Source organism: Salvelinus sp. IW2-2015, linkage group LG13 (assembly GCF_002910315.2).
Source record: "Salvelinus sp. IW2-2015 linkage group LG13, ASM291031v2, whole genome shotgun sequence".
Lineage (NCBI taxonomy): Eukaryota > Metazoa > Chordata > Actinopteri > Salmoniformes > Salmonidae > Salvelinus > Salvelinus sp. IW2-2015.
Window position 1 is genome coordinate 42684039 of NC_036853.1, and position 23760 is coordinate 42707798.

At 43.6% G+C, this 23760-nt stretch overlaps 2 protein-coding genes across 2 annotated transcripts in view; one reads left to right on the top strand and one right to left on the bottom strand.

Annotated features, from left to right (window-relative positions):
* The window catches only part of mttp (microsomal triglyceride transfer protein), a 41409-nt gene extending 21249 nt beyond the window's left edge, over positions 1-20160 (top strand). The window contains exons 12-17 of the mRNA XM_023998335.3: positions 7147-7244; positions 7479-7600; positions 10166-10393; positions 10733-10857; positions 18439-18609; positions 18735-20160. Of these exons, the coding sequence (XP_023854103.1) occupies positions 7147-7244; positions 7479-7600; positions 10166-10393; positions 10733-10857; positions 18439-18609; positions 18735-18882 (892 nt within the window). The 3' untranslated portion in view covers positions 18883-20160. The remainder of the gene's footprint in view (positions 1-7146; positions 7245-7478; positions 7601-10165; positions 10394-10732; positions 10858-18438; positions 18610-18734) is intronic.
* LOC112081206 (uncharacterized protein C4orf54) overlaps positions 10732-23760 on the bottom strand; it is a 39910-nt gene continuing 26881 nt past the window's right edge. The window contains exon 3 of the mRNA XM_070446292.1: positions 10732-10819. The gene's annotated coding sequence lies outside the window, so the exon portion shown is untranslated. The remainder of the gene's footprint in view (positions 10820-23760) is intronic.

The following is a 23760-nucleotide window of genomic DNA, read 5'->3' on the forward strand; positions in this document are numbered from 1 at the left end:
AAAGAACTTCCTGGTGACAGAAGTGAGTTCTATAGGGCGATAGTCATTTAGTTTAGTTACCTTTGTTCCTGTACCCAATAAAGAAATGGTGGACATCTTGAAGCAAGTGGGGACAGAAGACTGGGATATGGAGAGATTGAATATGTCCGTAAACACTCCGGCCTGCACATGCTCTGAGGACGCGGCTAGGGATGCCGTCTGGGCTTGCAGCCTTGCGAGGGTTAAACTGCTTAAATGTCTTACTCACATCAGCCACGGAGACAAGAGCCCACAGTCCTTAGGAGCAGGCCGCGTCAGTGGCACTATGTTATCCTCAAAACGGTGAAGAGGGTGTTTAGCTTGTCTGGGAGCAAGACATTGTGTCTGCGACGTGGCTGGTTTTCCCTTTGTAGTCCGTGATTGTCTGTAGACCCTGCCACATACGTCTCATGTCTGAGCCGTTGAATTGCGACTCCACTTTGTCTCTGTATGGACGTTTTGCCCGTTTGATTACCTTATGGAGGGAATAACTACACTGTTTGTATTCAGCCATATTCTCAGTCACCTTGCCGTGGTTAAATGCGGTGGTTTGTGATTTCAGTTTTGCGCTACCCGTACCAGTTTCTGGTATGGGTAGGTTTTAATAAACACCGTGGGAACAACATCCCCTGTACACATCCTGATGAACTCAGTTACCTTGTCCGTGTAAACGTCAATGTTATTCTCTGAGGCTACCCGGAACATATCCCAGTCGGCGTGATCAAAACATTCTTGAAGCATGGATTCTGATTGGTCAGACCAGCGTTGAATAGACCTTAGCACGGGTACTTCCTGTTTGAGTTTCTGTCTATAGGAAGGGAGGAGCAAAATGCAGTCGTGATCAGATTTGCCGAAGGGATGGCTGGGGAGGGCTTAGCAGTGATCAGTGCAGTGATCTAATGTTTTTGCTGAGCGAGGACTACAGTCAATTTGTTGATAGATCTTCGGTAGCTTTTTCCTCAAATTTGCATTGTTAAAATCCTCAGCTACAATAAATGCGGCCTCAGGATATGTGGTTTCGTTTGCATAATGTCCAGTGTAGTTCCTTGAGGGTCGTTGTGTTATCGGCTTGAGGGGGAATATACACGGCTGTGACTATGACCGAAGATAATTCTCTTGGAAGGTAATACAGTCAGCATTTGATTTTGAGTTATTCTAGGTCGGGTAAACAAAAGGACTTGAGTTTCTGTATGTTACCACAATCACACCATGAGTAGTTAATTATGAAACATACACCCCCGCCTTTCTTCTTCCCAGTGAGTTCTTTATTCCTGTCTGCGCAATGAACTGAGAACCCAGCTGGCTGTGTGGACGAGGACAGTATATCCCGAGAGAGCCATGATTCCGTGAAACAGAGTACTTTGCAGTCCCTGATGTCTCTCTGGAAGGAGATCCTCACCCTGAGCTCGTATACTTTATTGTCCAGAGACTGAACATTAGCGAGTAATATACTCGGAAGCGGTGGAGGGTGTGCCCGCCACCTGAGTCACACTAGAAGTCCACTCCGAATTCCTCTTCTCCGCCGGCGGCGTCTTGGAGCAGCCTCTGGGATAAGTTCAATTGTCTTGGGGGTTACGAACTCAGGATCCAATTCTTCTGATGGCCTAGTCAATGGCTGACTTAGCTTTATCTCCCCAGAGAACCCCCCCCCCCCGGTCTTGGTCTTGACTCGGACTCGATTTGCTCCGGTATTGGTCTTGAATCCGTCTTGCTTTAGGTGGTCTCAAATACAACACTGCCTACTACCATACCCTGTTCAAAGGCACCTAAATATTTTGTTGCCTATTCACTCTCTGAATGGCACACATACACACAATCCATGTCTCAATTGTCTCAAGGCTTAAACATTATTCTTTAATCAGTCTTCTCCCCTTCATCTACACTGATTGTGACATCAATAAAGGATCATAGCTTTAACCTGGATTCACCTGGTCCGTCTATGTCATGAAAAGAGCATAATGTTCATAATGTTTTGTACACCCAATGTATTTGTATTTATTATGGATCCCCATTAGCTGCTGCCAAAGCAGCAGCTACTCTTCCTGGGGTCCAGCAAAATTAAGGCAGTTTATACCATTTTAAAAACATTTACAATACATTCACAGATTTCACAACACACGGTGTGCCCTCAGGCCCCTACTGCACCACTACCACATATTTATAGTACTAAATCCATGTATAGTGTGTTTGTGTATGCGTGTTTGTGCGCCAATGTTTGTGTTGCTTATTGTTGTCTTGTGTATTGAAGTAGTCAAAAGTTTAGTATTTGGTCCCATATTCCTAGCACAAATGGTCAACCACACAAAGGACATCCAGCCAACTTTACACAACTGTGATAGACATTGGAGTTAACATGGCCAGTATTTGGTCCCATATTCCTAGCACACAATGATTGCATCAAGCTTGTGACTCTACATACATGTTGGATACATTTGCTGGTTGTTTCATATTTTGTGCCCAATAGAAATGGGTAAATAATGTATTTTGTCATTTTGAAGTCACTTTTAAATAAGAATACAATATGTTTCTAAACACTTCTACGTTAATGTAGATTCTAGCGTGATTACGGATAATCTTGAATGAACCGTGAATTTATTTTTTTATTTCACCTTTATTTAACCAGGTAGGCAAGTTGAGAACAAGTTCTCATTTAATTTTGCGACCTGGCCAAGATAAAGCAAAGTAGTTCGACACATACAACAACACAGAGTTACACATGGAGTAAAACAAACATACAGTCAATAATACAGTAGAAAAATAAGTCTATATACAATGTGAGCAAATGAGGTGAGATAAAGGAGGTGAAGGCAAAAAAAGGCCATGGTGGCGAAGTAAATACAATATAAAACACTGGAATGGTAGATTTGCAGTGGAAGAATGTGCAAAGTAGAAATAGAAATAATGGGGTGCAAAGGAGCTAAATAAATAAATACAGTAGGGGAAGAGGTAGTTGTTTGGGCTAAATTATAGATGGGCTATGTACAGGTGCAGTAATCTGTGAGCTGCTCTGGCAGCTGGTGCTTAAAGCTAGTGAAGGAGATAAGTATTTCCAGTTTCAGAGATTTTTGTAGTTCGTTCCAGTCATTGGCAGCAGAGAAMTGGAAGGAGAGGCGGCCAAAGGAGGAATTGGTTTTGGGGGTGACCAGAGAGATATACCTGCTGGAGCGCGTGCTACAGGTGGCTGCTGCTATGGTGACCAGTGAGCTGAGATAAGGTAGGACTTTACCTAGCAGGGTCATGTAGATGACCTGGAGCCAGTGGGTTTGGCGACGAGTATGAAGCGAGGGCCAGCCAACGAGAGCGTACAGGTCGCAGTGGTGGGTAGTATATGGGGCTTTGGTGACAAAACGGATGGCACTGTGATAGACTGCATCCAATTTATTGAGTAGGGTATTGGAGGCTATTTTGTAAATGACATCGCCGAAGTCGAGGATCGGTAGGATGGTCAGTTTTACGAGGGTATGTTTGGCAGCATGAGTGAAGGATGCTTTGTTGCGAAATAGGAAGCCAATTCTAGATTTAACTTTGGATTGGAGATCTTTGATGTGAGTCTGGAAGGAGAGTTTACAGTCTAACCAGACACCTAGGTATTTGTAGTTGTCCACATATTCTAAGTCAGAACCGTCCAGAGTAGTGATGCTGGACGGGCGGGCAGGTGCAGGCAGCGATCGGTTGAAGAGCATGCATTTAGTTTTACTTGTATTTAAGAGCAGTTGGAGGCCACGGAAGGAGAGTTGTATGGCATTGAAGCTCGTCTGGAGGGTTGTTAACACAGTGTCCAAAGAAGGGCCAGAAGTATACAGAATGGTGTCGTCTGCGTAGAGGTGGATCAGAGACTCACCAGCAGCAAGAGCGACATCAATGATGTATACAGAGAAGAGAGTCGGCCCAAGAATTGAACCCTGTTGCACCCCCATAGAGACTGCCAGAGGCCCGGACAACAGGCCCTCCGATTTGACACATTGAACTGTATCAGAGAAGTAGTTGGTGAACCAGGCGAGGCAATCATTTGAGAAACCAAGGCTATCGAGTCTGCCGATGAGGATGTGGTGATTGACAGAGTCGAAAGCCTTGGCCAGGTCAATGAATACGGCTGCCATCTTATCGATGGCGGTTAAGATATCGTTTAGGACCTTGAGCGTGGCTGAGGTGCACCCATGACCAGCTCTGAAACCAGATTGCATAGCGGAGAAGGTGCGGTGGGATTCGAAATGGTCGGTAATCTGTTGACTTGGCTTTCGAAGACCTTAGAAAGGCAGGGTAGGATAGATATAGGTCTGTAGCAGTTTGGGTCAAGAGTGTACCCCCCTTTAAAGAGGGGGATGACCGCAGCTGCTTTCCGATCTTTGGGAATCTCAGACGGCACGAAAGAGAGGTTGAACAGGCTAGTAATAGGGGTTGCAACAATTTCAGCAGATAATTTAAAAAAGAAAGGGTCCAGATTGTCTAGCCCGGCTGATTTGTAGGGATCCAGATTTTGCAGCTCTTTCAGAACATCAGCTGACTGGATTTGGGAGAAGGAGAAATGGGGAAGGCTTGGGCGAGTTGCTGTGGGGGATTCAGTGCTGTTGCCAGGTGGAAAGCATGGCCAGCCGTAGAAAAATGCTTATTGAAATTCTCAATTATAGTGGATTTATCGGTGGTGACAGAGTTTCCTATCCTCAGTGCAGTGGGCAGCTGGGAGGAGGTGTTCTTATTCTCCATGGACTTTAGTGTCCCAGAACTTTTTGGAGTTTGTGTTGCAGGAAGCAAATTTCTGCTTGAAAAAGCTAGCCTTGGCTTTTCTAACTGCCTGTGTATATTGGTTTCTAACTTCCCTGAAAAGTTGCACATCATGGGGGCTGTTTGATGCTAATGCAGAACACCATAGGATGTTTTTGTGTTGGTTAAGAGCAGTCAGGTCTGGAGAGAACCAAGGGCTATATCTGTAACAGTCCTGGTTCTAAATTTCTTGAATGGGGCATGCTTATTTAAGACGGTGAGGAAGGCATTTAAAAAAAATAACTAGGCATCCTCTACTGACGGGATGAGGTGTCAATATCCTTCCAGGATACCCGGGCCAGGTCGATTAGAAAGGCCTGCTTGCTGAAGTGTTTCAGGGAGCGTTTGACAGTGATGAGTGGAGGTCGTTTGACCTCTGACCCATTACGGATGCAGGCAATGAGGCAGTGATCGCTGAGATCTTGGTTGAAAACAGCAGAGGTGTATTTAGAGGGCAAGTTGTTTAGGATGATATCTATGAGGGTGCCCGTGTTTACGGCTTTGGGGTGGTACCTGGTAGGTTCATTGATAATTTGTGTGAGATTGAGGGCATCAAGCTAAGATTGTAGGATGGCTGGGGTGTTAAGCATGTCCCAGTTTAGGTCACCTAGCAGCATGAGCTCTGAAGATAGATGGGGGGCAATCAGTTCACATATGGTGTCCCGAGCACAGCAGGGGGCAGAGGGTGGTCTATAGCAGGCGGCAACGGTGAGAGACTTGTTTTTAGAGAGGTGGATTTTTAAAAGTAGAAGTTCAAATTGTTTGGGTACAGACCTGGATAGTAGGACAGAACACTGCAGGCTATCTCTGCAGTAGATTGCAATACCGCCCCCTTTGGCCGTTCTATCTTGTCTGAAAATGTTGTAGTTAGGGATGGAGATTTCAGAGTTTTTGGTGGTCTTCCTAAGCCAGGATTCAGACACGGCTAGGACATCCGGGTTGGCAGAGTGTGCTAAAGCAGTGAATAAAACAAACGTAGGGAGGAGGCTTCTAATGTTAACATGCATGAAACCAAGGCTATTTTTATTTATTTTTTATTTTATTTAACCTTTATTTAACCAGGTAGGCAAATTGAGAACACGTTCTCATTTACAATTGCGACCTGGCCAAGATAAAGCAAAGCAGTTCGACACATACAACAACACATAGTTACACATGGAGTAAAACAAACATATAGTCAATAATACAGTGAAAAAAAAATAAGTCTATATACAATGTGAGCAAGTGAGGTGAGATAAGGGAGGTGAAGGCAAACAAATATATGTATAAATAAATAAAAATATAAAAGGCCATGGAGGCGAAGTGAGTACAACACAGCAAGTAAAATAAAAACTTTAAAAAAAAAACAATGGAATGGTTGGTTTGCAGTGGAAGAAAGTGCAAAGTAGAGACAGAAATAATGGGGTGCAAAGGAGCAAAATAAATTAATAAATAAATACAGTAGGTAAAGAGGTAGTTGTTTGGGCTAAATTGTAGATGGGTTATGTACAGGTGCAGTAATCTATGAGCTGCTCTGACAGCTGGTGCTTAAAGCTAGTGAGGGAGATAGGTGTTTCCAGTTTCAGAGATTTTTGTATTACGGTTACAGAAGTMATCAAAAGAGAGCGCCTGGGGAATAGGAGTGGAGCTAGGCACTGCAGGGCCTGGATTCACCTCTACATCACCAGAGGAACAGAGGAGGAGTAGGATAAGGGTATGGCTAAAAGCTATGAGAATTGGTCGTCTAGGACATCYGGAACAGAGAGTAAAAGGAGCAGGTTTCTGAGGGCAATAAAATAGCTTGAAGGTATAATGTACAGACAAAGGTATGGTAGGATGTGAATACAGTGGAGGTAAACCTAGGCATTGAGTGATGATGAGAGAGATATTGTCTCTAGAAACATAATTGAAACCAGGTGATGTCAGCGCATGTGTGGGTGGTGGAACTGAAAGGTTGGATAAGGTATAATGAGCAGGTCTAGAGGCTCTACAGTGAAATAAGCCAATAAACACTAACCAGAACAGCAATGGACAAGGCATATTGACATTAAGGAGAGACATGCTTAGCTGAGTGATCATAAGGGTCCAGTAAGTAATGAGTAATGAATAATGATGAGTGAGTTAAAGTTATGGACGCACAAATATCATACCCCGAAGACATAAGCTCTCACCATTACAATAAAAGGGGAGGTTAGCATTTTGGGGGGGTATGATATTTATGCCTCTAACTTTCTCACTCATCATTACAATTCATTCAGAATTACCCGTAATCATGCTAGCATCCACATTAATGTAGAAGTATTATATTCTTATTTACAATAAAAGTGACTCCAAAATGACACAATGCATTATTTACCATTAATTTCTATTGATCGCTACAATTTCCAGCAAAATTCTACGGCAAGCCATGAAGGACATGATCTCCCACAACTATGACCGCTTCTCCAAGGTTGGGTCATCCTCTGCTTTCTCTGGCTTCATGGCACGTAAGTGGCCCTCCCCCCACCTTTCTCCTGTTCAATATAAAGGAAAACCTACTTTCCACATTAAGGATTTTTTTTTGTACATTTTAAAGAATAATCGATACAGCTATGTGATATAATCATATATGGATAAAGTTCATAGTCTTGTTGATTAGTCATTGCTGCCATGAGGCACAGTCACAGGTGCCATTTTATGTACTGTATAATTATGTTTATAACTAAATCAACTTCCTGCAGGTACCGCTGATGCCGCTACCACCTACAGTCTGGACATTCTGTACTCTGGCTCTGGGGTCCTCAGGAGGAGCAACATGAACATCTACGGAGCCAGTAATGGCGCCCTGCTACATGGCCTCCAGGTAATGAGAATGAATTTGTGAATTGATAATGAAGAAATTATTATATTTACAGTGCCTTCATAAAGTATTCCAGGGTTCGCACAAGGTGTTTGAGGTGCTTAAAGTACTTGAGTTTGGCACTCTGAAATTCAAGTACTGGAATACCTTAAATCAGACATTTTCTGTCAGCTAGGTATCTCAAGGGCTGGCTATTAGCCAGGTATCTAGCTATAACTATACTGAACAAACATATCAACTCATGATGTAACAATTTTCAACAATTTCAACAATTTTACAGTTCATATAAGGAAATCAGTCAATTGAAATACATTTGTTAGGCTCTAATCTATGGATTTCACATGACTGCGCAGGTGCCCAGCCATGGGTGGCCCTGGGAGGGCATAGGCCCACCCACTGGGGAGCCAATCAGAATACTTTTTCCCCCCACAGACAGAAATACTCCCCAGTTTCATCAGCTGTCCGGGTGGCTGGTCTTAGACATTCCCGCAGGTGAAGAAGCCGGATATGAAGATCCCTTGACTTTTTCCGCATTTTGTTGTTACAAAGTGGGATTAAAATGAATTTAATAGTCTTTTTTTAGACCCTTTTTTCTCCCCAATTGATAGTAGTTACAGTCTTGTCTCATCGCTGTAACTCCCATACGGACTCGGGAGAGGCGAAGGTCGAGAGCCATGCGTCCTCCGAAACACAACCCAACCGCACTGCTTCTTGACACAATGCCCATCCAACCTGGAAGCCAGCCGCACCAATGTGTCGGAGGAAACACCGCACACCTGGCGACCTGGTCAGCGTGCACCCCACCCGGCCTGCCACAGGAGTCGCTAGTGCACGATGAGACAAGGATATTCCTGCCGGCCAAACCCTCCCTAACCCGGACGAAGCTGGGCCAATTGTGCGCCGCCCCATGGTCCTCCCAGTCACGGCTGGTTGCGACAGAGCCTGGGCTCGAACCCAGAATCTCTGGTGGCACAGTGCCTTAGACCACTGCGCCACCCGGGAGGCCTAATTGTCATTTTTGTCAACGATCTACACAAAAGACTCTTGTCAAAGTGGGGGGGAAAATTCTAACATTTGTAAACAAATAAATAATATGAAAAATAAAACACTAATATATCTTCATTAGATAAGTATTCAACCCCCTGAGTCAATACACATTAGAATCACCTTTGGCAGTGATTACAGCTGTGTGTCTTTCTGGGTAAGTCTCGAAGAGCTTTCCACACCTGGATTGTGCAACATTTTCCAATTTATTCTTTTCAAAATTCATGTTGGTTTTTGATCATTGCTAGACAACCATTTTCAGCTCTTGCCATTAGATTTTGAAGCAGATTTAAGTCAAAACATAACTTAGCCACTCAGGAACATTCACTATCTTTTTGGTAAGCAACTCCATTGGAGATTTGGCCTTTTTAGGTGTTTTAGGTTATTGTCCTGCTGAAAGGTGAATTCCATCTTCCAGTGTCTGGTGGAAAGGTTTCCTCCTCAAACCAGGTTTTCCTCTAGGAAAATGCYGTGTCTGCCGTTTTTAATTCTTTTTGGAATGGAAATATTCCAAAACATGCATCCTGTATGCAACAAGGCAATAAAGTAATACTGCAAAAAAACTGCAAAGGAATACACTTTTTTGGCCTAACTGCAAAGCCTTAATGTATGGGGAAAACAAAACACATCACTGAGTAACTGCCTCATTTTCAAGCATGGTGGTGGCTGCATCATGGTATTGGTATGCTTGACATCGGCAAATACTGTGAAGGTTTTTAGGATAAAAATAAACACGAAGGACAGGCAATATCCTAGAGGAAAATCTGCTTCAGTCTGCTTTACACCAGACACTGCAAGAGGAATTTACCTTTCAATGGGACAATAACCTACAACACAAGGCCAAATCTACATTGGAGTTGCTTACCAAGAAGACAGTGAATGTTCCTAAGTGGCCAAGATACAGTTTTGACTTGAATCTCCTTAAAAATCTATGGCAAGACTTGAACATTGCTGTCAAGCCATGATCCCCAACATCTTGACAGAGTTTGAATAATTTTTTWAAGAATAATGGGCAAATATTGGTGTGCAATGCTCTTAGAGACTCACAGCTGTCATTGCTGCCAAAGGAGTGATTCTAACATGTATTGACTTAGAGGTGAATACTTATCTAAGGAACATAAGTGTTTTATTTTCAAATAATCTGTAAAAAAAAAAATTAATTCTTTCTTCCACTTTGACATTAGAGTATTTTCTGTAGATTGTTGGCAAAAAAAAATGTTTTTATCCTTTGTAACACAATAAAATGTGAAGAAATCCAAAGGGGATGAATACTTATGATACCCACTGTATATGTAGTGATGTAGAAGAGCAGAAGCTAAGATTTTGCACGCTCTTAGGTTAAGTTTGCCGTAGGTACAGCTTATTTTATTGGAGAAAATGCTAAACTGAACCAAGATCAGTATTTAGGGGCAACTTCACCTTACACTGACTTGCTTTACTCAACTAAGGAAGGTGGACCAACCAACAGTGCCGACTTGTTGACAGTTAGGATCTGACTGCCATATTTGATCTCTCGCTGTCCAGGTGGCAATTGAAGCCCAAGGCATGGAGTCCCTGATCGCGGCCAAGCCGGACGAAGGCGAGGAGGACCTGGAGTCCTTCGCTGGGATGTCGGCTCTGCTCTTCGACGTCCAGCTGCGGCCTGTGACCTTCTTCAAGGGCTACAGTGACCTCATGTCCAAGATGTTCTCCATGTCCGGCGAGCGCATGAACGTGGTGAAGGGCCTGATCCTGCTCACTGACCACTCTCAGGTTGGCACCATTAAATCAATTAATCAAACAATCAGTCAATCCATCAATCAAACTTTATTTAAAATGTATTTTTTTAATGACAACACACAAATGAACTTGTTCTTCTGTATCATCTGAAGTCGCTGATACCTCAGACATTTTTAACACATTTCTTCATATAGACTCATAAACTATTATAGGTGATGGTATCCGCCTAGGCCACATTTTAGTTGTCAGTGCCTTCTTCAGCCACTTGGTTTAAAACCATTCTGACACTAGCACTCACTGGCCCGGACGGGCAAGCAGCTATTGTGTTTTCACTCCTGTTTTCTCATTCTCTCTTCTCCTACATCATTTCAGGTCATCCAGCTTCAGTCTGGGCTGAAGGCCAATGCCGAGTTCCAGGGTGGCTTGGCCATCGACATCTCAGGAGGCATGGAGGTCAGCCTGTGGTACAGGGAGTCAAAGACCAGCGTCAACAACAAGTAGGGAACCTGGGTTCAATAGTGATGGGCAGGATGATAACAAAAATACTTTTTCAATTTGATCATTCTTCTCATATGTTGCCTGATTGTACTCAGTCATACTTATCGTTGGATAGTTTTGAATAATCATCGCACGATAATGACAAAAGGTAGACATCTATTTGGTGGGCTCAGATTAGAGAAAAAGGCCAAGATTCAATCCAATGCGTGTTATAGAACAACTGAATTTTAAAGCTAAGTTATGCTGAAGCCGACATGCGCAACATTTACAAACTCAATTGGTAATACATGATTGACAATGGTGAGGATTGACGTTAACTACATAATCTAAAAATGACGACTGATTCATTTCATACACTGATTCATAGAGCATGCTTGCGAATGGTGACGTGACTATTCTTGTCTCATCAGATATATGTGAAGGTGACATTTCATTCAGCTCTAGATTAGAGTAGTTGACTGATTGATGCTTGCTGTCAATGCAAACACAATAGCCAGTTCAACCAGAGAACATCAATCAATCAAATGTATTTATGAAGCCCTTTTTACATCAGCCAATGTCACAAAGTGCTGTACAGAAACCCAGCCTAAAACCCAAACAGCAGGCAATGTAGATTAAGAATAACGGTGGCTAGGAAAAACTCCCTAGAAAGGCCAGAACCTAGGAAGAAACCTAGAGAGGAACCAGGCTCTGGGGGGTGGCCAGTCCTCTTCTGGCTGTGCCGGGTGGAGATTATAACAGTACATGGCCAAGATGTTCAAACGTTCATAGATGACCAGAAGGGTCAGAATAATAATCACAGTGGTTGTAGAGGGTGCAACAGGACAGCACCTCAGGAGTAAATGTCAGTTGGCTTTTCATAGCCGATCATTCAGCGTTAGAGATGGCAGGTGCGGTAGAGAGAGAGTCCAAAACAGCAGGTCCGGGACAAGGTAGCACGTCCAGTGAACAGGTCAGGGTTCCATAGCCGCAGGCAGAACCGTTGAAACTAGCCAGGCGGAGAGGAGAGAGGGAATACTTAAATTCACACAGGACACCGGATGAGACAGGAGAAATACTCCAGATATAAGACTGATCCTAGCCTCCCGTCACATAAACTATTGCAGCATAAATACTGGAGGCTGAGGCAGGAGCGGTCGGGAGACACTGTGGCCCTGTCCGATGATACCCCCAGGCAGGATATAACCCCACCCACTTTGCCAAACCACAGCCCCCACACCACTAGAGGGATATCTTCAACCACCAACCTACTACCCTGAGACAAGGCCGAGTATAGCCCACGAAGATCTCCCCCATGGCACAAACCCGAGGGGGGGCGCCAACCCGGACAGGAAGATCACATCAGTGACTCAACCCACTCAAGTGACGCATGAAAGAGCACCAGTAAGCCAGTGACTCAGCACCCGTAATAGGGTTTGAGGCAGAGAATCCCAGTGGAGAGAGGGGAACCGGCCAGGCAGAGACCACAAGGGCGGTTCGTCGCTTTAGATTTTTGCAATGTTACGAAGATGGAAAAAAGCTGTCCTTGAAATATTCTTTGTTAGTCAAAAGAGAGATCAGTCCAGAGTAACGCCGAGGTCCTTCAGTTTTATTTGAGACGCCTGTACAACCATCAAGATTAATTGTCAGATCCAACAAAATATCTCTTTGTTTCTTGGGACCTAGAACTAGCATCTCTGTTTTGTCAGAGTTTTTAAAAGTTAAACATTTTCTGCCATCCACTTCCTTATGTCTGAAACATAGGCTTCCAGGGAGGAGAATTTTGGGGCTTCACCATGTTTCATCGAAATGTACAGCTGTGTATCGTCCGCATAGCAGTGAAAGTTAACATTAAGGGTCCGAATAACATCACCAAGAGGTAAAATATATAGTGAAAACAATAGTGGACATGAAACGGAACCTTGAGGAACACCGAAATTTACAGTTGATTTGTCAGAAGACAAACCATCCACAGAGACAAACTGATATCTTTCGACAGATAAGATCTAAACCAGGTCAGAACTTGTCCGTGTAGACATATTTGCGTTTAGAATCCCTCCAAAAGAATGTGGTGATCGATGGTATCAAAAGCAGCGCTAAGGTCTAGGAGCATGAGGACAGATGCAGAGCCTTGGTCTGACGCCATTAAAAGGTAATTTACCACCTTCATGAGTGCAATCTCAGTGCTATAATGGGGTCTAAAACCAGACTAAAGCGTTTCGTATACATTGATTGTCTTCGGGAAAGCAGTGAGTTGCTGCGCAACAGCTTTTTCCCAAAAAATTGAGAGGATTGGGATGTTCGATTATAGGCCGATAGTTTTTATATTTTCTGGGTCAAGGTTTGGCTTTTTCAAGAGAGGCTTTATTACTGCCACTTTTAGTGAGTCTGGTACACATCCGGTGGATAGGGAAGCGTTTATTATGTTCAACATAGGAGAAGGCCAAGCACAGGAAGCAGCTCTTTCAGTAGTTTAGTTGGAATAGGGTCCAGTATGCAGCTTGAAGGTTTAGAGGCCAAGACTATTTTCATCAATGTGTCAAGAGATATAGGATTAAAAATCTTGAGTGTCTCCCTTGATCTTAGGTCCTGGCATTGTTTTGCAGACTCAGGACAACTAAGCTTTGGAGAAATACGCAGATTTAAAGAGGAGTCTGTAATTTGCTTTCTAATGATCAGAATCTGTGGCAGTGAGTAGGTCCGGAGACATGTTGGACAAAACCCACTGAGTCGATGATGGCTCCGAAAGCCTTTTGGAGTGGGTCTGTGGACTTTCCCATGAAATTTGCTATCGTAAATGTCAGCAACACCTCTGCCTTTTCGGCATGCGCGGGGGATATGGTCACTAGTGTAACCAGGAGGTGAGGCCTCATTTAACACAGTAAATTCATCATGCTTAAGCCATGTTTCAGTCAGGGCAATCACATCAAGATTATGATCAGTGATTAGGTCATTGACTATAAATGCCTTGGAAATTAGGGATCTAACATTAAGTAGCCCTATTTTGAGATGTGAGATATCACAATCTCTTTCAATAATGACAGGAATGGAGGTCTTTATTTCAGTGAGATTGCTGAGGCGAACACCTCCATGTTTAGTTTTGCCCAACCTAGATCGAGGCACAGACACGGTCTCAATGGGGACAGCTGAGTTGACTACACTGACTGTGCTTATGGCAGACTCCGCTAAGCTGGCAGGGTGGCTAACAGCCTGCTGCCTGGCCTGCACCCTATCTCATTGTGGAGCTAGAGGAGTTAGAGCCCTGTCTATGTTCATAGATAAGATGAGAGCACCCCTCCAGCTAGGATGGAGTTTGTCAGTCCTCGGCAGGCCAGGCTTGGTCCTGTTTGTGGGTGAGACCCAGAAAGAGAGCCAATTATCTACAAATTCTATCTTTTGGGAGGGGCAAAAAACAGTTTTCAACCAGCGATTGAGTGTTGAGACTCTGCTGTAGAGCTCATCACTTACCCTAACTGATCAAGTAGATAAATATGTGACATCATCCAGTGATAAAATGGAGATGGAATTGTTAGAATCTAGATGGGTGCTTTACAGTTCCAAGGCTTTACAGTAATCAGGGACCATATTCATAAAGGGCCTGATTTTAGTAAATGTACACCTTTTCCTTCGCACGCCTTTCCTACGCACTTCTCAGAAGTTGGTATTCAGACTTACCTGGTGTGTAACAGGCTTTGTAGGCTTGGTTCCCTTTTGTGTGCTGAATCAATTTGAATTCAACCGCTAAAAACACTCCCGCTGGCCAACAGATTTTCTCTTGGAGTTTTCATTCAATAGGGTTTTCAGTACATTTATCTAAAGCCATCCCTTTAAATTTGGTGTACCTTTTTAATTAGAATTTTCTCGACAGACTCAGTAGAATGTATGGCGAGATCGGTTCAGAGTATTAGGGATCAATGAAAGAAAACCATGTAAATACACTGCTCAAAAAAATAAAGGGAACACTTAAACAACACAATGTAACTCCAAGTCAATCACACTTCTATGAAATCAAACTGTCCACTTAGGAAGCAACACTGATTGACAATAAATTTCACATGCTGTTGTGCAAATGGAATAGACAAAAGGTGGAAATTATAGGCAATTAGCAAGACACCCCCAAAAAAGGAATGATTCTGCAGGTGGTGACCACAGACAACTTCTCAGTTCCTATGCTTCCTGGCTGATGTTTTGGTCACTTTTGAATGCTGGCGGTGCTCTCACTCTAGTGGTAGCATGAGACGGAGTCTACAACCACACAAGTGGCTCAGGTAGTGCAGTTCATCCAGGATGGCACATAATGCGAGCTGTGGCAAAAAGGTTTGCTGTGTCTGTCAGCGTAGTGTCCAGAGCATGGAGGCGCTAACCAGGAGACAGGCCACTACATCAGGAGACGTGGAGGAGGCGTAGGAGGGCAACAACCCAGCAGCAGGACCGCTACCTCCGCCTTTGTGCCAGGAGGTGCACTGCCAGAGCCCTGCAAAAATGACCTCCAGCAGGCCAAATGTGCATGTGTCAGCATATGGTCTCACAAGGGGTCTGAGGATCTCATCTCGGTACCTAATGGAGTCAGGCTACCTCTGGCGAGCACATGGAGGGCTGTGCCCCACAAGAAATGCAACCCACACCATGACTGACCCACCGCCAAACCGGTCTGCTGGAGGATGTTGCAGGCAGCAGAACGTTCTCCACGGCGTCTCCAGACTCTGTCACGTCTGTCACATGTGCTCATGTGCTCAGTGTGAACCTGCTTCATCTGTGAAGAGCACAGGGCGCCAGCGGCGAATTGCCAATCTTGGTGTTCCTCTGGCAAATGCCAAACGTCTGCCACGGTTCTGGGCTGTAAGCACAACCCCACCTGTGGGACGTCGGGCCTCATACCACCTCATCGGAGTCTGTTTCTGACCGTTGAGCAGACACATGACATTTGTTTGCCTGCTGGAGTCATTTTTGGCAGGGCTCTGGCAGTGCCACCTCCTGGCACAAAGGCGGGTAGTCGGTCCTGCTGCTGGGTTGTTTGCCCTCGCTATGGGCTAACCACGTCTCCTGATGTACTGGCCTGTCTCTCCTGTAGCGCTCCATGCTCTGGACACTACGCTGACAGACACAGCAAACCTTTTTGCCACAGCTCGCATTGATGTGCCATCCTGGATGAAACTGCACTACCTGAGCCACTTGTGTGGGTTGTAGACTCCGTCTCATGCTACCACTAGAGTGAGAGCACCGCAGCATTTCAAAGTGACCAAAACATCAGCCAGGAAGCATAGGAACTGAGAAGTTTGTCTGTGGTCACCACCTGCAGAATTCACTCCTTTTTTGGGGGTGTCTTGCTAATTGCCTATAATTTCCACCTTTTGTCTATTCCATTTGCACAACAGCATGTGAAATTTATTGTCAATCAGTGTTGCTTCCTAAGTGGACAGTTTGATTTCATAGAAGTGTGATTGACTTGGAGTTACATTGTGTTGTTTAAGTGTTCCCTTTATTTTTTTGAGCAGTGTACATGCATATTCGTCTCCTTTTCAGCACCAATTGTTAGATGAAAGAAATACTCTGATCTTGTATATCACTTAGGGTTAGGAAAGTATTTATGAATAATACAAAAAAAATGTTTTGGAGAGTCTTTTACGCACAAAATATATTGGTGAATCAAAAACAGTGGTTTGATTCATCCTGAAAGTTGGCATATTCAATTGTTAAATCCCAGAAATTTTGGAAGGTTAGAAAAGTGTACAATTGGGGTTGAACAGTAGTCGTAAAAATCGACCCTAATAATCCTCACTAATCATGGAACTGTGATGAAGACGGTCCAGTCATCGTGAGCCAGGCTACAGATTTTAACTGCTGGTCTGCGTTCCAGAATGATTCAAATAGGCTTCAGTTCCCAAATTATTGCCCAACTTGTAATATGTTAGCTTAATATGATCCACTATTGCTAGCGATCCTCAGGAACAGCCACGCTAATGAGACACAGGAAAGATGGGTAAACTAACGATGTAATGGAATGATACAAAATGTAAGAAAACTAACACTAAAGTCAGTGGCCGTTATAAATGTATGTAGGTATAACTGATGGTGGCTACCGAAAGTGGCTAATATTTTACACAATACAAATTGTAAAAAATACAGTGAAAGGTATATTATAATTTAAACATTCTTGAAATCATAAATCAACTCAGTAGGTTTGGCACTATACTGTCATTTGCGCATGGCTACAGAAGCCTATAGCTGGGTCTCCAAATTTCATCCTAAGTTTAAGGCCAGCATTTCATCAACTTCACTGTGGAAAAGGTGATATGTTGATATGCTTCAGTTTGCTGCCATATGACTGGTTTTGCATTTGTTTCCAGCGTTCATAAGGTAAAATATATCTAAAACAATTGTCATTTATGTTTACAATCCACTTATCCAAATGGTTTACTCATTTACCTAGCTCTTATCAATAGCTCTTAACAATTTTTGAAAATTACAGTGCATGGACAATGGTGTTAATTCTTTCTGAAAAAATAAAGTACATGTTCCACATGGAACTGACAGATTCCTCAACCTTATTCATCATTTCATCGCGCATAAAGGTGGTGGAATTATGAGGGAGTAAAGGTCAGAATACAGTGTAGACACACCTCCGCCACACCATTTCTTTGATCTAAACCCCAAACGAATAACGGGTGAATAGCATGCTATTCTAATGCTAATCCTCATTTAAAGGTTGGAACACGCATAGAGAGGAAAGTGCATAAAAGGGAATTACGTTCCATTTACACACGCTTAACTCTGGTCGGAATTCCCCCCAAAGCGTCTCAGACTAGGATCAGGTCTCCCCTGTCCATGTTGTAATCTTATTCAAAAAGGCAAAACTGATCCTAGATCAGCAATCCTACCATGAGGCATTTCATTCCAGTGCTTGAATCACCTATTTGAGCCTAATGGTCTCGTCTCAACAATGTCAAGTTGTTTTGTCTAGTCAAAATTATGTTACCCAAGATCTGATTTGGTTGGTCTGATCTTAGTGCCATTGGGATTGTTCCTTCAAATATACTAGTTGAAGAAATGAAATTTGCTCGATTCATGACTTCCTGTACTTGGAACACTGTTCCAGATACTGTAGATAGACTTCTGCTGCTTTCTTGGTCTTTGTTTTGCAATGGCATTTTTGGTGGCATTCTGTGTTGGCTCAAAGTCAACGAGGGGAATGGCAGAGGCAGGTGTATGGATCAGGGGCAGTCGTAATGTACCTCCTCTCCTCTGATAATAGACCAGCAGGCTATCTATAGGAGCAGAACAAACATCTTTGCCAAGGCATGCTTCCACAGACAGACAGACAGACATACAGGTTCTTCGGATGGCTTGGCAGTGGCCATTTTGATTAGAAATTTTAAGCAGACTAATATGACAATAGCGGTTTCATATTCAGACATTCTCAAATTTGTAAGAGATTTTGTCACACCTCTGTCCACCATCAGTCACCACCTGTTCATTTTATGTTGAGTTGAAAGGCATTTTACTGGTCAAAGTCTTGCAAAATGCAATTGAATCTTAATTTGAGAAAATGAAGAATTTATTCTCATCCACCCATGAGTTTTTGTAATTGTGTCTATTTTTAGGGGAGCCATGGTGGTGACTGGGAATGTGACCGTGGACATGGACTTTGTGCGCACTGGGATGGAGGTGAGCTTTGAGACAGAGGCGTCTCTAGACTTTATCACCACAGTCCAGTTCTCGGAGTACCCTTTCCTGGTGTGCATGCAGATGGACAAGACCACCTTCCCCTTCAGGTAGGCAAGGGCTAAGACCAATTGCAGCCTAGTGAATTCTATATTGTATTTTCAGTGAATTATGAACGAGTTAATGGCTCATTATAATTATAATTCCGCTCAATTGACATTGTCCCTTATTGCAGTGAGTTCCTAACAAAATACGAGAGCCTGCCATCGGGGAAGAGCTACGTGTCGCGCAGGGGCCACAAGCAGCTGTTGCCTGGCTCAGAGTTCCCTCTCCACCAGGAGAACTCCAACATGTGCAAGAGGGTGTTTGACTCAGACTGGTAGTCTTCTCCGGGCCAATCCATCGGTAAGGAGATGGACGATCTTTCGCAGAGTGTAGAGAGTTATGGGCAACAACCCTATTTTTGTTATTACGTCACAGTGTAAACAGCGTGTTGTATGAGGCGGATAAATGGATGCTAGCTAGCTAAGATATGACCATTGTAAAATGTGTGCCTTTTTTGTTGATCTGATTGGAAAATGGGCACATTTTTTCATCGCTTACGTCAGAGTTCAGTTTACTGAAAAATTGCTAACTAGAGGCTAACTTGCTAGCTGTTTACTACTATTTATCTCCCTTTCGATCCCACAACACAATGCGTTATTTACAGTGTGACAATAGTGGAATAAGGTTATTCTTTTAATGAGTCCTACTTGAAATTCTGTCTGGAGAGTTATTTATTATAATTTTTTTAAAGCTTTTTTAAAGCTATCCAGGAACACCTACTGTATCACACCACAGGCAAAAAACATGAAATTGAGTTTTTTATTATTATTTTTTACAACATAAACATGTTTACATTCTTAATTCAATGTTTTTATTTCAAATCAGGAATTTCTCTGGTGACTATGAATTTGTTTGCATATCTATTTATATGGGTAGATGAATATCATATACATTATGTGGTATATACCCAATATAGCTAAGTGATACACCATATTCACCTATGTAAATATGGTACATAGCTTTGGGTGAGTTGATGCTATAGTTGAATTTACTGTAATTTACATAAATGCTCACAGTACCCAGTTTCTAGTTTGTTTGTTTAATTGAATACATGGATGTGGTTTCCAAGGCTACAAAGATTGAATTACACTAAAGTCATTGCGTAACAATGTAAAATAATGTATACATTACTTGATTCACTCTGTAACAAGCTTGAAGGAGCTGTTACATGAGACCAGATAATGCAGGGTTAATTTATTGAATTCATTTCTATGATTTTAACTTCTGGATGTTAAACATGTATATCAATAGGAAAATGTATGATGAATTTATTTACATTTGTTATTGGGCCCATTTACATAATTTGGTCCTGTATTCCTAAGAAATGTGACTTAATATTATAATTATTACATTAAACCTTTGATATTTTTTTGTACCATAGTTTGAGATCAGTTTGTTAGGTTTGTACTTGACCAACAACAAAGAGTGCACTGGAACCCCTATGCCCCATTGGCTTATAAGTGTATAAGAAATTGTACATACAGTATGCAGTGCTTTTCTGGCATTACACTATCATGTATGTGTACGATTATTTTCAATAAAGATTTGAAAAACTATTTCCATTCTGGTTGTCTTTTGACCTTTCCCACTAACATTACTGACCTGCACATGGCCATTGTGCCTACTTGGTTAAGCTATCAGAACACTGGCTTACCTGACATGTCTTTTAGATAATAGATTTTCTGTGTGGCTTGTTCAGGTTGACAATTTTAACGCATATCAATCATAGTAGAAAGTTATGGGAAGAAGTACAGTACATAAGGGATATTTTGTCATGATCGTTTGCAGACATGGACCAAGGCGCAGCGTACTTTGAGTTCCACATAATTTATTGAAGAAGTGAAACTTTAGAAAAGACAAAACAATAAAGAATAAACAAACTGTGACGACAATGCAGTGCTAACAGGCAACTACACAGAAACAATATCCCATAACCCGCAGGTGGAAAAAATTATACTTAAGTATGATCCCCAATTAGAGACAACGAAAACCAGCTGCCTCTAATTGGGAATCATACAAATCACCAACATAGAAAAATAAACGTAGAACCCCATATAGAAAGAAGAAAGAAAGAAGACTCTGGCCTTGGAGCTGGACTGGACGCCGTGCTTAGACTGGGCATCGGCGCAGGGGAAGGCTCCAGCCATGGAGCTTGAGGTTCCGGACCGTTGACCGTCGCAGGAGGTTCCGGACCGTTGACCGTCGCAGGAGGTTCCGGACCGTTGACCGTCGCAGGAGTTCCGGACCGTGACCTTCGCAAGGAGTTCCAGGAACCGTTGTCCGTCGCAGGAGGTTCCGGACCGTTGACCGTCGCAGTAGGTTCCGGACCGTTGACCGTCGCAGGAGGTTCCGGACCGTTGACCGCCGCAGGAGGTTCCGGACCGTTGACCGCCGCAGGAGGTTCCGGACCGTTGACCGCCGCAGGACGTTCCGGACCGTTGACCGTCGCAGGAGGTTCCGGACCGGGAACTGTCGCCGGAAGCTCCGGACCGGGAACTGTCGCCGGAAGCTCCGGACCGGGAACTGTCGCCGGAAGCTCCGGACCGGGAACTGTCGCCGGAAGCTCTGGACTGGGGATCATCGCAGGAAGCCCTGTGCGTGGGTCCGGCACTGGTGGTACCGGGCTGGTGACACGCACCTCAGAGCGAGCGCGAGGAGCAGGCACAGGACGTACTGGACTTTGGAGGCGCACTGGAGGCCTGATGCGTGGGGCCGGTACAGGTGGCACCGGACTAGTGACACGCACTTCAGGGTGAGTGCAGGGAGGAGGCACAGGACGTACTGGACTGGGCACACGCACTTCAGGGAAAGTGCGAGGAGCAGGAACAGGACGCACCTGACTGGGAAAGCTCACTTGAGGGAGAGTGCGAGGAGCAGGCACAGGACGTACCGGACTGGGGACACGCACTTGAGGGAGAGTGCGAGGAGCAGGCACAGGACGTACTGGGTTGTGAAGGTGCACTGGAGACCTGGTGCGTATAGCCGGCATCAATTGTTCCGGAACTTTAACACACTTCTCAGGACGAGTACGGGGAGCTGACTCAGGTGGCACCAAACTGACAACACGTTCCTTAGGGCAAAATCCGTGCATCCTCCACCAACTCAACAACTCTCCCATTTCTCTCTCCTCCAAATTCTCCCTCTTCTCCCAGACTGGCTCTGGTTCACTCCTTAGCTCCGCCAACTGCTCCATGTGCCCCCCCCCCAAAAAAAATATTGGGGTTTCTGTGCCCTTCCTCCCCGACTTTGTCGCTATCCCTCCTTCGCTGCTTCCGCCTGCATCCATGGCAGGCTGTTGTCTCCTGACATTATTTCATCCCAAGTCCAGGATGCTCTCTCCCTGATCTCCTCCAAAGACCAAGATGCCATCTCCTCCCGGGCACGCTGGTTGGTCCTTTGTTGATTGGATATTCTGTCACGATCGTTATAAGGAGTGGACCAAGACGCAGCGTACTTTGAGTTCCACATAATTTATTAAAGAAGTGAAACTTTAGAAAAGACAAAAGAATAAACGAACCGTGGCGGCAATGCAGTGCTAACAGGCAACTACACAGAAACAATATCCCATAACCCACAGGTGGAAAAAATGATACTTAAGTATGATCCCCAATTAGAGACAACGATAACCAGCTGGCTCTAATTGGGAATCATACAAATCACCAACATAGAAAAGTAAACCTAGACCCCCACATAGAAAATATAAACTAGAACAACCCCTAGTCATGCCCTGACCTACTCTACCATAGAAAATAAATGCTCTCTATGGTCAGGACGTGACATATTTACAGATAGTGCCTTCAGAAAGTATTCATAACCCTTGATTTATTCCACATTTTGTTGTGTTACAGACAGAATTAAGAATGGATTAAATATTTTTTCTCTCACCCATCTACACACAATACCCCATAATGACAAAGTGAAAACCTGTTTTAAAACATTTTTGCAAATGTATTGAAAATTAAATATAAATTATCAAATTTACATAAGTATTTATGCCCCTTTGCTATGACACTTCAAATTGAGCTCCAATTTCCTTTGATCATCCTTGAGATGTCACTACAACTTGATTGGAGCCCACCAGAAACTATACCATGAACTCCAGGGAACTGTCTGTAGATCTACAAGATGATAGAATTGTGATGAGGCATATATCTGGGGTATAAAACCATGTATAGAGTTTCCAAAAGCACAGTGGTCTCCATCATTGGGAAATTGAAAAAATATGGAACTACCCAGACTTTGCCTAGAGCTGGCCGTCCGACCAAACTGAGCAACCGGACAAGAAGGACCTTGGTCAGGGAGGTGACCAAGAACCCAATGACAACTCTTACAGAACTAGAGAGTGCTTTGGCAGAGAAGGGAGAACCTGCCAGAAAAACAACAGTCTCTGCAGCACTTCACCAATCTGGACTTTATGGGGGAGTGGCCAGACGGAAGCCACTCCTGTGAAAAAGGCACATGACAACAGTTTGCAAAAAGGCATATGAAAGACTCCGAGCATAAGGCAAAAGATTCTGTAGTCTGATGAGACAAATACTACGCTGTGGCCTGAATGCAAAGCGCTATGTCATTCCAACGGGACAATGACCTCAAGTATACAGCCAAAGCAATGCTGGAATGGCTTCAGAACAAGAATGTGAAAGTCCTTGAGTGGCCCAGCCAAAGGCCAGACCTGATTCCTTGAGAAAATCTGCAAGGAAGAATGGGAGAAATTCAGGCTTTAACACAGAAAAATTTGGAATAAGTCAATAGGTAGGAATACTTTCTGAAGGCAATGTATGTTCACAGGATATGGTTAAAAATTATTTCACAAGCCTATTAACGTTGCACTTTAGTAATGATTTATAGTATTAAAAAAAACATCAAAAGTGGGAAACCAAGTCCTGTTATGTTTTTGACACTTTGTGTTGATGGCATGTAGCATAAGCAAAGTATGTCAACCAGGGGAGAGCATTGATTCTGAATCCCAAATTGACCCCTAACTCCAACAGCAGGCGGTCTTGTCAATCTGAGATATACAGTAAGCATCATGGAAATCGCTTCATCTTGTCTTATGATTGGCTGGGTGGAAATGTCGCCATATCACCTCCACCTATCCAATCCTGTCAGATCTACGGAGTGGCTAGAGATTAAGGGCCAGGGGTTGATTTGGAATT